Below are 13,059 nucleotides of genomic sequence, written 5' to 3' on the forward strand. Positions count from 1 at the left end.
TTATTGGTGTAAAATTAATGAAGTATAAACATTTTAATGAATTAGAATTATTTGCCGGAATAGTAAAATATATGTTAAAATAATGAAATAATTATTGCAAATTGATGCAATCCAATTAAATTTATTATTCAATTAATCAATGAAATATATAGTAAAAATAAAAATATTTGTTAAATCATAGAATAGAAAAGTTATAAAAGAATAAATATTTCTTATAAATCAATACAATTTTGATGAAACAACTTCAGATATTAATATATATATATATATGAGAATATTTCGAATAAAATTATTAATACGAATGCGCAATATATAATTATTATTGATGATTTAAAAAATAAAAAATAAATGTTATGTATTAAATTTTACACGTTTGGTAAATTAATTAATTGTATTAATTTTTTATTTATCGAAATTTATTGATATCTAAGTTTATATTTATATTTTATTTTATGCAATTAAAATAAATAATAAGAGAAGAAGAAATAAATCTATATATTATATTTAAGTAATAAATTCAAATTTGAATAGAAACTTAAAAAATATATTTAAATAATAGATTCAAATTTAATGTTCAAAATAAAACAAGAAAGACACATAACATAATTATCATTACATCAAAATGACATCATATAAATAATAACTTTTTTTTTTATTTTTTTGAAAATAATTTAATATATTAAATTATTTTTTTTTGTTATATTTCTCTTAAATAATATAATGCATTTTTTTATTTATATTTAATTTTCTTTACATATAATTATAAGATTATACATATATCGAAATGTATATTTAACTTCATTAAACTTACCTACGTGTATGTTCATCTTATATTTATTTTAATAAAGGTACTAGAAGAGCTATAAGCAGTATTTATTGAACTTGTAAGTACAACTGGAAAAAAAGAATGTAATTATTATTTTGTATTATATTTTATTTAATATTTTTTGTTTGATTTGTTATTTGTATTATAAAAAAATATTGTAGAAAAATATTAATCTATATAAATATTTATAATTATTAAATATAGATATTCGATTGAATTATATCAATTTAAATCTTGTGAATTAAAATTATAATTTTAAAGAAATATGAATCGCCATCCAACTACGGACTATAAAAATCGTAGCGAGCCTCAAGTAGAATTGGAAAGTCAATTTATTTTGCGTTTACCACCGGTAAATTGTCTTAATATATAACCTAAATTATTTAAAATTATGAATTGAATTAAAAGTAATTTAATTTTTTAAGGAACCAGCGAGAGTTTTACGAGAAACATTACGTAATGGATTATCTTTAAAAGATAGATTAAGTATAAAATTGGAAAATGATATGCGTTATGGTGAGGTTAGATTTGATCATTGGCTTCTTCATGGAAAAGTAAGATATTTTTTTTATTTATATAAAAATAACATGTATATATATAAATATAATAATTTTAAAAAATATGTTATCACTAGATTGTTGATTTACCAACAATTGTAGAATCCTTGAAAACTATTGATAACAAAAGTTTCTATAAAACTGCTGATATATGCCAGGTAAAAAATCAGTTTTACTTATTCACTTACTTATTAGTTCTATTTTATTTAGTTTTATTTTATTTTATTATTCGTAGATGTTAATTTGTAAAGAAGAAGATGATCATACTACTACAGATGAAGAATCTCCAGTTAGACAAAAGAAAAAAGATCCCAATAAAGTAGATAAGAAGTTTTTGTGGCCACATGGTATAACTCCTCCTACTAAAAATGTTAGACGTAGAAGATTTAGGAAAACTTTAAAGAAGAAATATGTAGAAGCTCCAGAAATTGAGAAAGAAGTAAAACGTTTATTAAGAGTAGATAATGATGCAGTTAATGTTAAATGGGAGGTAATATGTGAAGATGAAGATCAATCAAAACCAAGCAAAGTCTCATCATCTGGTACAGTGAAAACTAAAAGAGAAAGTATTAGTGGTAATACTTCTCAAAGTCTTGATGTTGGTAAGTGATGTAAAATGAAATGATAAATTAACTATGAAACTAATAACTAATAAAACATTAATGTTTTTAATTTATAGCGGAACATGATATATTTGGTGAACCTGTAAGTGACAGTGAAGAAGATGATGAAGAAGGAAATATAAATGTAATGGAACTAGATGAGAACAGTCGTCTTTCTGCAGATAGTAGAGTATCAGATTCTAATTCTATGCAAGCTACATATTCCGAAAGGTCTAACAATAATACAGCAACAAGTAGTAATCTTGTTACAGAATTTAGTAAAGAAATGTTTCAAAATGATAATAATATAGAAACAGAAATTGAAAAATCAGAAGATACATCTCCATCAAAAATAGCTAAAGTTGAACAATTTCATTCAGAATATATTATTTCAGAAAATTTTACAGAATCTCCTTCTGCACCAGTAACAAAAGGTATAATTATATTTATATATGCATTATTTTTCTGGTAAATGATTCATATTTAAACATTATAGATTCATTGCAAACACGTCTCGCAACTTTGCATGCGGAATTAGCTGAATTACGTCAAAGAAGACAACAACAAGAACTTGAAATAGCCAATATAGAAAATGTTAAATTAAGACAAAGATTTCAAGAAATATTAGATAATTTATTAACTCAAGAAATGCAAAAAGTACAAGAGGTATGTATTATTATTTATATAATTTTGAATAATAATTATATCATTATAATCATAATGTTTCAGATTCAAGATTTAGAGTTAGGATAATTGATATGCCATGAAGTTCTTGCCAATGCAATTTTTTTAATCAAATTTATAATAATTTATGTATTGTATTTTTTTTATTTCTTTTTGTATAATATAATATATTTTATTATTTAAATATGATATTGTATACTATTCCTTATTGTACACATTTTAACATGTATGTATATAAAATGTATATAAAATATACAAAAAAACATTAAATAAAATATAAATTTTTTACAATTAATCAATTATTGCAAGGTTAATAAAACTATAATCAATATTTAAAAAATATGATTTATTAAAAATTTCAAAGCATTTTATATTATGCAATATATAATATTTTAATATAGACAACCAATTGTCAAATTCCAAGTCGCTATACAATGCATAACCATGAAATGCACCAATGAAAGTCCAGCTTGAGTATTCGACTACGACATTCAAGATACAACAGGACGACCGTAATGGCTGACTCTTATTGAATATAAATGCGTTATAGATTCTTATTTTATTATAGTGTCAAATACTAAAGTGCTGTAAACATAATTATTCTTATTTTATTGTCTTCCGTTTTCGTAAAAATATTAAGGGTGAGTAAAAATTTCTGCTATTAAACGATTTTTGTTCATTCCAACTGTCATTCATTTATTATATTTTTCTTTTCATTTGGCGGTAATAGCAATGAATTATAAGCTAGGTGTCAATTGTTGTTTGATCTTTTTTGTTTCTTAATTATTATAATACAATTATAATAAATTTTACAAACATATTCTATTTATACTCTTTCGAATTTTAATTACTTTATCTAAACGTAACTTTTACAGAATGTTGAATTCTTTTTTATACTATTGTATTCTATCTTTAATGTAATCTATCATCTTTGATTAAGATATTTTATTTCAAGATTTAATTTGTATTTAAAAAAATTATTAAAAAATTTAATAAAAAAAAAAAAAATAACATAAAGAAATTACATATATGAATATGTACCACGTGTCATTTATCATTAAATTCTGAATTTGATACAAAATATATGCAAAATATATCATTTATGAGTTTTAATAGTTTCTGTATTATAATATAATTTTGAATGTATGTTATAAACGGTTATTATTAAAAAAAGTTTTTGATATTTTTATAAATATATACAAAAATATAATTTATGATATATCACGTATATATTACAATAACATTTTTTTCTTTAATTGTTTTACGTTAAATATAACATTTATTATAGAATAAAATTGTATAATAAAAAAATTGTAATATTAAATATTAAATTAAATCTAATATTTATTAATTTTAATGAAATTTAGCATATTAATAAATCTATAAATTATAATTATAGCTATAAATAATTTGCCAGTTATATAAAAAAATATATCTAAAATTTGGAAAAATTTATAGTGTAATTTTGAATATATTTAAATAGTATACCCGATTTATGTTGATCGCCACGTCAGCCATATCTAAATGACAATTTCCGTACATTCCCTATTATTTATACATATATATGAATAATTTTTTTATTCAATTATATATTTTATAAAAAATACATTATAGTTTTTAGAAATTTTTAGAAATATGAATATTTAATTGTAATAATATATAAAGTTACATATTTTAAAATTATAATACATACGAAAGTATGTAAGATTGTTAATTTTTGTAATATTTTTTTAAAATAGTTTTGAATATTACTTTTATACTATTACTTACTATTCATATTATTATTTATTTTTTTATAAATTTATTTCTTCTAAAATGTTTTCAATATTATCAATATTTAATATATGTATACCTAATTCATTATAAAATAATGAAATTTAAATAAATCCTTTTTTTTCTATTTAATTGAATTTTTTATCTTCTGTGCATATGTACTCATAATTATATTTTTATATATTTTTATAATTATAAATATTATAGACAAAAAGATAGAAACTTATAGATATACATAGATAGAATACTATTGCAAATTTATTAACGAAAAAATATGATTCATTTTTTATCGGTAAAGTTTAAAAGTTGAAACCTATTACACTATCGATTTAATAATTTTAAGAAACGAGTCATAAATTTGCATCTAATATAAAACATTAAATTTATGATTGTTCCATATATAATATTGTGATAGCAACTTTAAATTTTTTATCTTAAATTCAAATCCTTTCACAGAAATTAGATCTTCAGTTATAATTATTCTTATAATTAATTAATTTTTACGAAATACTTGTAATATAAAATAAATTTGTATTTTTATTATTTCTTCCAAATTTTATGTATTATTATTAAATAAAAATTAATTATTTATATCTTAATCTATATTTATATAGATTTGTTTTTTTTCTTTCTTCTTTAATAAAATATAAAAATAAATAAAGTTAGAAAAAATAATTGATATCTTAATAATTTTAAAAATTTATATAATTTCTTTTTAATCATTTCTTAGAACTTAAAAAAAAAGAATATTTCTGTGATGGGATTTAAATTCAGGATAAAAAATTTGAAATTATTTCTATTTTTCATTATATATATGTTGTTAAAATTGTTATTAAAAATTCTTGTACATTAAAATACTCAAATGTCAGATTCTATAATTTTTACAAATTTTATTTTATTTATAATTGATGAATTACGATTATAATAGATATTTGAAATCAAAAAATATTAAACTTGAGATTTCTTTTATGAATAACAATATGTAAAAATATATATATATATGTATTCTTATAATTCCATATATTTTTAATAGTTGTCTTGAATGAATTTTGATATTTTATATCGATTTATACTACATATACAATATATGCATATATTATGAACATAAATTATTTAAATTATTATTTAATTATTATTATAATATACCCAATTATTAATAAAAATTAAAATAATATATGATTTTATTATAATGAACTAATATCATAATTATTTTTTTGTGTTTTCAAGTAGATTTCGTGATGGCCGACGAAGGATTTGATCTATGTGAGTGTATATGGAACCATGAATTTGCTATGCAACGTCTACTTTCTATTGTAAGTCCTGATCGAAATTTTTTGCTTGCTTATTCAAAAAATTGAAATTTTTATTAAAATTAATGTATATTTTCATTTTTAATGTATGGAGATTATTTAATATTTTATTCATTTTAAATAACTATTAAAGATATTTCATTTTATCATATTTTTAAAAATTTATAAATAATAATTGTTAAAAAAATAATATTTCCTTTTATTTTTATTATTACAATATATGTTTTTATAACGTTTTTAATAACAATGAATGCAGTTGTTTCGAAATAATTGAAAATACAGATGAATAATATTTAATCTGTATAATTTAATATATTTTTCATTCGATTGGTAAAAATATGTCACAGTAAGCAACTTTTTGGGAATTTATTTTACTTTACCAATAATTCTTTTGCAAAAATTACATAATTAAACAAATATGAATAAACATAGAAAATATGGTAAGAGAATGAATATATATTCGATAATAATATAGTTATAATTTTAAAGCATTAATTTTGTCTATATATTTATTTTTTTTTTATATTAAATATATTAAATATATTTTTAAACTAATTACAAAATTTTTTTATTCATTTATCTATCAATTCTGTATAAATATTTCACATATGATATTTATCGTTTCAGTTGCGGCAGAGCCAAAATTACTGCACAGATAATGAATGTTTTGATATGTCACGATGTAAGCATTTTTTATATTTTATTATTGATATTAATTTTTTTTAATTTAATAAAATATTTCTATTATGTATATTTCAGTACCAGGACCACGCGATGTTCCATCGTGGAACTTAAATTTTTTCATGATTTTATTAATTATTGTATTTATTATCCTTATGTATGCTCTTAGACCACAGTCTCTTCGTCATTTAAATAATGATATTGCTAAAGATCAAAACAACGAACGTGTAAGTTCGTTAATGCAAATTGATTTGATCAATTTGTATATATTATAATTTTATTCTTATCTTATCGATAAAATATATTTTAATTTTCACACAATTTTTTTAGGATTCGCATGACGATCCTCCAGTACCACCACCGACAATACAATAAAGAATGAAATATGATAAACGCTTTTATGTAGGTTTTTATAAGAAATCTACTGAATTTATGATAATAGAAGAAGTAAAAAAAAATTAATTAATTTGATTTATATATAATATCTTTATGAATATATTTAATCTAACCTAAAAAGAATTGTAATTTTCTTTTTTTTTTTAATAATTTGAAAATTATTATATTTGTACGTGTTAACATTCGCATTCTTCGATTTTTATTTACTAACATTTGTCACATATCGAAGCTATGTGTAAAACAAAAAAAAAATAATTATAATTCAATGAAACTATTTTCATCAAATATTTATAATTGAATTGTTGATATTATGCTATAGGAAATGTTGAAAATTCACTTTTTAAAAACGCGTAATTGTATAAACGATATTGAAATTGTGATTGTTAAAAAAAAAAAGAATAAAAATTTTTTTATCATAAATAATTTTATTTATAAGAATAACACAAATTAATTATAATAATATAATAACATTATTACATAAATAAATTATTAATAACGTAAATTAATATAATCGTTAATAATTAATATAATTATTAATTTATGTTATTTTTATAGTATGATTTTTCATATGAATATTTTATTTGAAATTCATTTGAATAAAAAATAGAATCTTTCTCTAGAAACAATTTTAAAACATTTTGAAATCATAATTCAATGAATTGAAATATTTACATATAATTTAAATTTTTTAATAATTCTTTTTTTCTTAAACAATTGTGAGTGTTGTATATTCCTTTAGAATGATAATAATATATATTATTTTATATTTATCTTTATCTGTTTTTTTTATAAAAAAATAATTTAATGTTAAATTTTTATTTTTTAAAAAATATATTATTATTTTTCAATTATATCAATAATAATATGCATTGTAATGGAACTTCATATATAATATTTAATTATAAAAAATATAATAATTATAAATATATGTACGTTTTATTAAAAAAGACAATATATAATTAAAGATATTTTATGGAATCAGTATACTATTTTTTAATGATTCAAAAATTAACATTATATTATAACATATGTTAAATATCAATAACATATAAAAAAATATATATATATATTAAAAATTCAAATTATTGACTTTATTAAAATTTAGAATCTTGATAAAGTTTTTTAATTATTTTATTTTATTTTAATAATTCTTTTTTTTTCTCTATTTTATTTATTATATTATATAATTCTATTAGAAATAAATGAATTTTTTAGAGGGGAGATAAGAGATATACACTTCAAATATATATCTTGTTAAAATGCTTCTATTAATATCTTATTATCATTATTACAAAAACACATTTTTTTCTTTATTTACATATATACATAGTTTTCCAAATTGATGAATTTATCTTACTATTTATTTTTTAATTGGAAAACTAGAATGAAAATTTTAATATAAAAATTTTTAATTAACAATTTTAATTTCATTTTTCATTTGTTTAAAATTTATTTGAGCAAAAAAATTAATTGCTCAATTATTTATTTATCAACATATTTGCTATTAATTGCTAATAGTATATGTATAATTAAATGTTATATGGCATATGTGATATATATGTGAAAGTTAATATCACATATATATAACAAAAATAATTCTTCATTATTTAATTATATACATAAATGAACATAACATATTTTAATCACAATCTAATATTATATTATATGTGCACAAGTAAAATATTATACTATATTAGTGTAAAACTATTAAAATTAATATAATGACCTATAGTGATAGGCAAAACGCATAATAGTAAAAATGTTATAAAAGAAAAAAATTATTTATACATTTATTACATATATGTATTAAGAGAAATATTTTAAATGCATATTTAAAATTTATAAATTTAAGTACAATTAATTTAAAAATAATTTTAAATATAATTTGAATTTATTACAAATAATTTTTATCGTTAAAAAACGATTATATTTTATTATGTACAAGAATTTTGCTTGTACTGATAAAAACATTCGTTAATTCTAAAATAAATTCGACTTATAAACAAAATTTATTGTAATTTATAGCAATGAATATAATATTATAATAATATTTAATTGAAATAATTATAAAATAAAATTTGAAATCTTTTGTTCAATATGAAATAGTTAATATTCATTTACAATATATTACGCGAGAAAATGTCATTAATTAATAGAAAAATAGTATATATTTGTACTTCTTTTATAAGTGAGGTATCATTAATTTTTTTTAAAAATTATGAATCTTTTTTTATCTTTTCGACACAAGTAGGAAGACCAATCAAAAGGACGATTATTTTACATTGCATTTTCATAGTCCTTCTTTTTCATTAATATAGATTTATGTCAGAAATATTCAATTGCAATATATTTATTGTAATGATTAAAAAATTTTTAATTAAAATTTAATATAATTCTATTTTTTTATTTATTAGAACAACTATTCAAAAAAAAAAAAATTCAATCGTTTTAGATTAAAAGAAAAAATTACTAATAAAATATATTAGATATTTTCTAATCTTTTGAAAAATATGCAGATATATAAATTTAAAAATAGTGAAGAATAAACATATGGTTTATACATTTTTTTAATTTACAAAACACATTTTTACTGAAAAATTATATATATTTTAGATTAATTATAATTAAAAATATATTCTTTAACTAGAATTATAGTTATTTAATGAAATTTAGCGAAAAAAAAAATATTTTTTTCTTTATATCTTAATAAGATACCTATAAATAAGATAGAATTATTGCTTACTTTTTAATGAAAAATTTATATTTATGAATTATGATATTCCTTTCATATTATGAAACTTATTGAATATTTATGACTATTCTTGATTAAGTTTTGCCAGTGTGTTTCTTACTTTTTGCAAAACTCCTGTCATTTGTTCGTACTTACCCGTTGAATCCGGTAAATTTTCGTAATTAATCACATTGCAAATATTTTTTGAAAATTTTTCAGATGATGGTAATTTATTATATGGAGATGTACTTTGTAACACAGGTGTGCCTAAATCAATAGATTTCACACTTCCATGACTTGTATTTAATTCATTTTGACGAATATGATTTGATTCTGGAGTAGTTTCATTGCTGGATGGTAATATATCAGATTTTGGAACTGAATTTGAAGAATTGCTTTTTAATGGAATATCTAAATTTGATTCTTGAAGTTCTACAAGTAATTGTTTTTTCATATTTTCCAATTCAAATAATGATGGGGATTTCGTTCGCGAAGGTGATATGTTATTTTCCTGTAATATTTTATATAAAATTTATCTTATTTTTTAGTATATTTTACAAAAATAACATACAGATATATTTATTATAAAGATGATACATGTAACATTGTTTTATACATACTAGTGGCTTAGAAAGTTGTAATTCTTGAGAATGATAATCTGAATCTTCAGATATTGTTTGTGGTAATGGTGGTTCAGGTGGTTTCAAAGGAGATTCTGATGGTAATGGTGGCACAAATAACCCATTAGCAGGTACATATTCTACCACACTTTCTATTTATTAAAAAAAGAAATATTTTTATATTATATAGAATGTTAACATATTGAATATTGTTTGGAAAATCAATTCTGGAGATCAAAATAATAGAAATATACAAAAATATCTGTTAAAATATTAAGACTATTGTCTTATTTATTAAGACAATAGGTGTAATTAATGTATTTATAATTATAAATAATAAATATATAATTTATGATAAATGATAAATAAATCTTCAATTAAAATTTTTGTATATTTTTGTATTTGTTTTGGCTTTTAGAATTAATATTTTAAACATATTTCATGAATATATTAACATCATATATTATTAAAATATATAAATTTTAAAAAGAAATTTTAAAAGAAAAAGATATATTTTCTATACCTTCTGTATCTTCGATTTCCATTTCACTAGGTTGTGGTGCTGGACTATCATTTGATGCACTATTAATAGTCTTGAGTTTTTTTCTCTTATATCCATCATCTGCTTTCTTTCCTCTTAATTGTAATAACATTCTTTGTTTACTATTAATAGTTAACATTCTAGATATCCAATATTGTCCATCCTCCTATTATTTATAATTTATAATATAATTCAAGAAATTTAATTTTGTAAAAATATATTAAATTGTACTATGAAATTTGTTTATCTTACGTCACGGGTACCAGGTGGAGCTGGTACATTAAAACCAGGAAAATCATATATTTTTTTTATATCATATTGATCTCTATCACCTTCTTCGATAATAGATCCTGGTTCATCATTAGGATCTTCTACTGGAATACCATCAGAATTAAATAAAGACAAACCAGAGTGTTGTAAACGTGCTTCCTCTAACCATCCTGGAGGATAACCAAGCATTCTCATTCTACAAAAAATATTTTAATATAGGAAAACTATAAGAAACTCTTTTTTTGATTCTTATTAAAAATTATTTTATTTCTATTTTATTATATTTCTATTTTATATACAATCAAATAAATTTTTATTTTTCCTATTTTATTCTTATTTTATACTTCTTTTTTATTTTTATATTTTTTTTATTTTTAAGGATTATAACTTCATCAAAAATTAAATATAAAAATTAATTACCTATATATATGTCTAGGTAATTCATTACTTCTCAGACCTAGTGCTTTACGTAAATTATTGCTTAATTGACCAGGAATTATATGACCAAATCTTTGATTATCTTCCAAATGATATCTAACAGTTCTTGTATTTTTCATATTGAAATTTTTTCTATTTATTTCTATATTAGCATAATTTCTCGGTTCTGGACAATCCCGTAAATTATGATTTTCCAAACAATTAAAACACATCATTCTTGAAGATGGACAGTCAGTCTTTAATTTTATATCTGATTCTAATATTTCTTTATCAAACACATTTTCATATTTCTAAAATAATTATTAGTAATATTAAAATATTAAAAACTAAGCAGCAATAAAATAACAAACATTTACTTGTTTAGAATAATAAATCTTATATATCATTAAATTAATTTAAATATTGAATATTAATAAAAAAATATTAATAAAAAAAACAGACCTTTCCATAAGTTGGAACATCAAAATCATCTTTAAGTTTTGGTTGTTTATCTACAGTAAATAATGTATCACATATTATATCTTGACTATCTTCACTTTCTGTAGTAATTTCAATAGACTGACTTATAGAATCAGTGTCATTATCCCAAACTTCTAATGTTAAACCATTATCATTTTCTTGACATCTAATTTTGCAAGATTCTAATTCTTCTAGAAATTCTTTAATTTTTTTATTATATTGCCTAAAAATTTAATAAAGAAATGAAAATAAAAATTATTTTACAATAATTGAATAATTGTTTCAATATATGTTAATTGATATACTCTATTTAGAATCAAAATGTTTTTTTACAGATAATTCTTTTATCATATACAATAAAATATGTATATTTAATATATATAGTTAAAATTATATATAAAATAGTTTATTTATTTTACGCGAAAATTTATAGTAAATTATACATAAAAATATTTTAAATAATAATAAATACTGCAATTTCTTACCGTGAAATACTTTCATCTCGAAATATAACCTTCAAAAGTGGTTTTGATGTACTTGCGCTATCACATGTTACTCTCATAGATGTATTCTTATTATTATCCACATAATCACTAATTATATTCGTCTTCTTCGCATTGTTGTTCGATAATGAATTTTTTTCAATCGAATATTCACTTTGATCATTGTCAGTAACATTGATGGCATCTTGGCTCGAGTCCAAATCAATCACCTCTTCGTCGGTATCTTCGATAGTAATCGTAGAATTCATGGAAATACTATCGACACTGGAACGAGAACATAGATGAAACAGTTATATATTGTAAATGTGTAACTTTATCGAATGAAAACTTTTTCTTCTTTCGAACTTTTGTCTTAAAAAAAATACGATACTCCAATCCTATGAAGTTTCCCAAACGCAATAAAACTTAACTGTAGAGGCGCTCTAATTCACGAACAGGTAAACATACATGAAATAGATTTTCTTTTAAAATTTAATTGAGAACTATGATTAATTTAAATATTTCTTTAAATAATTTTATTATTAATATATTTTTTATTTAATAATTTTTGATATTAGAAATACAAATTTTTAAATATATTTTAGACAACAATCATAAATATTTATATATTTTATTACATATATATTATATTTTTAATAAAAAAAAAATATATTGCTTGTGTTTTAAAA

General features: G+C 19.4%; 3 protein-coding genes across 4 annotated transcripts; 2 read left to right on the forward strand and 1 right to left on the reverse strand.

Annotated features, from left to right (window-relative positions):
- Positions 1–784: 784 nt before the first annotated feature.
- Positions 785–2,964, forward strand: LOC552563 (transcription initiation factor TFIID subunit 7). 2 transcript variants are annotated; one of them, XM_624939.6, is made up of 8 exons: positions 785–884; positions 1,088–1,178; positions 1,252–1,380; positions 1,461–1,541; positions 1,619–1,985; positions 2,063–2,419; positions 2,482–2,651; positions 2,715–2,964. In XM_624939.6, exons 2-8 carry the CDS (start codon positions 1,092–1,094, stop codon positions 2,736–2,738), a joined length of 1,215 nt encoding a protein of 404 aa, XP_624942.1. In that variant the 5' UTR covers positions 785–884; positions 1,088–1,091; the 3' UTR covers positions 2,739–2,964. The 2 variants fall into 2 exon arrangements, with proteins under 2 accessions (XP_624942.1, XP_006559745.1); XM_006559682.3 differs by having other exon boundaries at positions 875–909.
- A 176-nt stretch (positions 2,965–3,140) lies between these two features.
- Positions 3,141–7,249, forward strand: LOC552551 (small integral membrane protein 14). The gene is made up of 5 exons (XM_624927.6): positions 3,141–3,310; positions 5,673–5,755; positions 6,380–6,434; positions 6,512–6,660; positions 6,764–7,249. The coding sequence occupies exons 2-5, from the start codon at positions 5,681–5,683 to the stop codon at positions 6,806–6,808; spliced, it is 324 nt and encodes a 107-aa protein (XP_624930.1). The 5' UTR covers positions 3,141–3,310; positions 5,673–5,680; the 3' UTR covers positions 6,809–7,249.
- Positions 7,250–9,538: 2,289 nt separating this feature from the next.
- LOC726870 (zinc finger CCHC domain-containing protein 8 homolog) lies at positions 9,539–12,679 on the reverse strand. Its single transcript, XM_001122586.5, has 7 exons — positions 12,374–12,679; positions 11,871–12,111; positions 11,412–11,719; positions 10,974–11,187; positions 10,704–10,887; positions 10,181–10,332; positions 9,539–10,071 (listed from the first exon to the last, which is right to left on the reverse strand). Exons 1-7 carry the CDS (start codon positions 12,637–12,639, stop codon positions 9,646–9,648), a joined length of 1,791 nt encoding a protein of 596 aa, XP_001122586.2. The 5' UTR covers positions 12,640–12,679; the 3' UTR covers positions 9,539–9,645.
- Between the last annotated feature and the right edge of the window lie 380 nt (positions 12,680–13,059).

This window comes from Apis mellifera, linkage group LG3 (genome assembly GCF_003254395.2).
Source record: "Apis mellifera strain DH4 linkage group LG3, Amel_HAv3.1, whole genome shotgun sequence".
Lineage (NCBI taxonomy): Eukaryota > Metazoa > Arthropoda > Insecta > Hymenoptera > Apidae > Apis > Apis mellifera.

What these genes read in the sequence shown, in the direction of transcription:
- LOC552551 (XM_624927.6), top strand. Translation starts at nt 5,681, where the DNA reads ATGGCCGACGAAGGATTTGATCTATGTGAGTGTATATGGAACCATGAA. An exon ending in TGCAACGTCTACTTTCTATT is followed by an intron (nt 5,756 to 6,379) that starts GTAAGTCCTGAT and finishes TTATCGTTTCAG; the next exon opens with TTGCGGCAGAGCCAAAATTA. An exon ending in ATGTTTTGATATGTCACGAT is followed by an intron (nt 6,435 to 6,511) that starts GTAAGCATTTTT and finishes TGTATATTTCAG; the next exon opens with TACCAGGACCACGCGATGTT.
- LOC552563 (XM_624939.6), top strand. Translation starts at nt 1,092, where the DNA reads ATGAATCGCCATCCAACTACGGACTATAAAAATCGTAGCGAGCCTCAA. An exon ending in TTCTCAAAGTCTTGATGTTG is followed by an intron (nt 1,986 to 2,062) that starts GTAAGTGATGTA and finishes TTTAATTTATAG; the next exon opens with CGGAACATGATATATTTGGT. An exon ending in TTCTGCACCAGTAACAAAAG is followed by an intron (nt 2,420 to 2,481) that starts GTATAATTATAT and finishes TAAACATTATAG; the next exon opens with ATTCATTGCAAACACGTCTC.
- LOC726870 (XM_001122586.5), bottom strand. Translation starts at nt 12,639, where the DNA reads ATGAATTCTACGATTACTATCGAAGATACCGACGAAGAGGTGATTGAT. An exon ending in TTACCTAGACATATATATAG is followed by an intron (nt 11,188 to 11,411) that starts GTAATTAATTTT and finishes TATTTTTTGTAG; the next exon opens with AATGAGAATGCTTGGTTATC. An exon ending in CTCCACCTGGTACCCGTGAC is followed by an intron (nt 10,888 to 10,973) that starts GTAAGATAAACA and finishes TATAAATAATAG; the next exon opens with GAGGATGGACAATATTGGAT.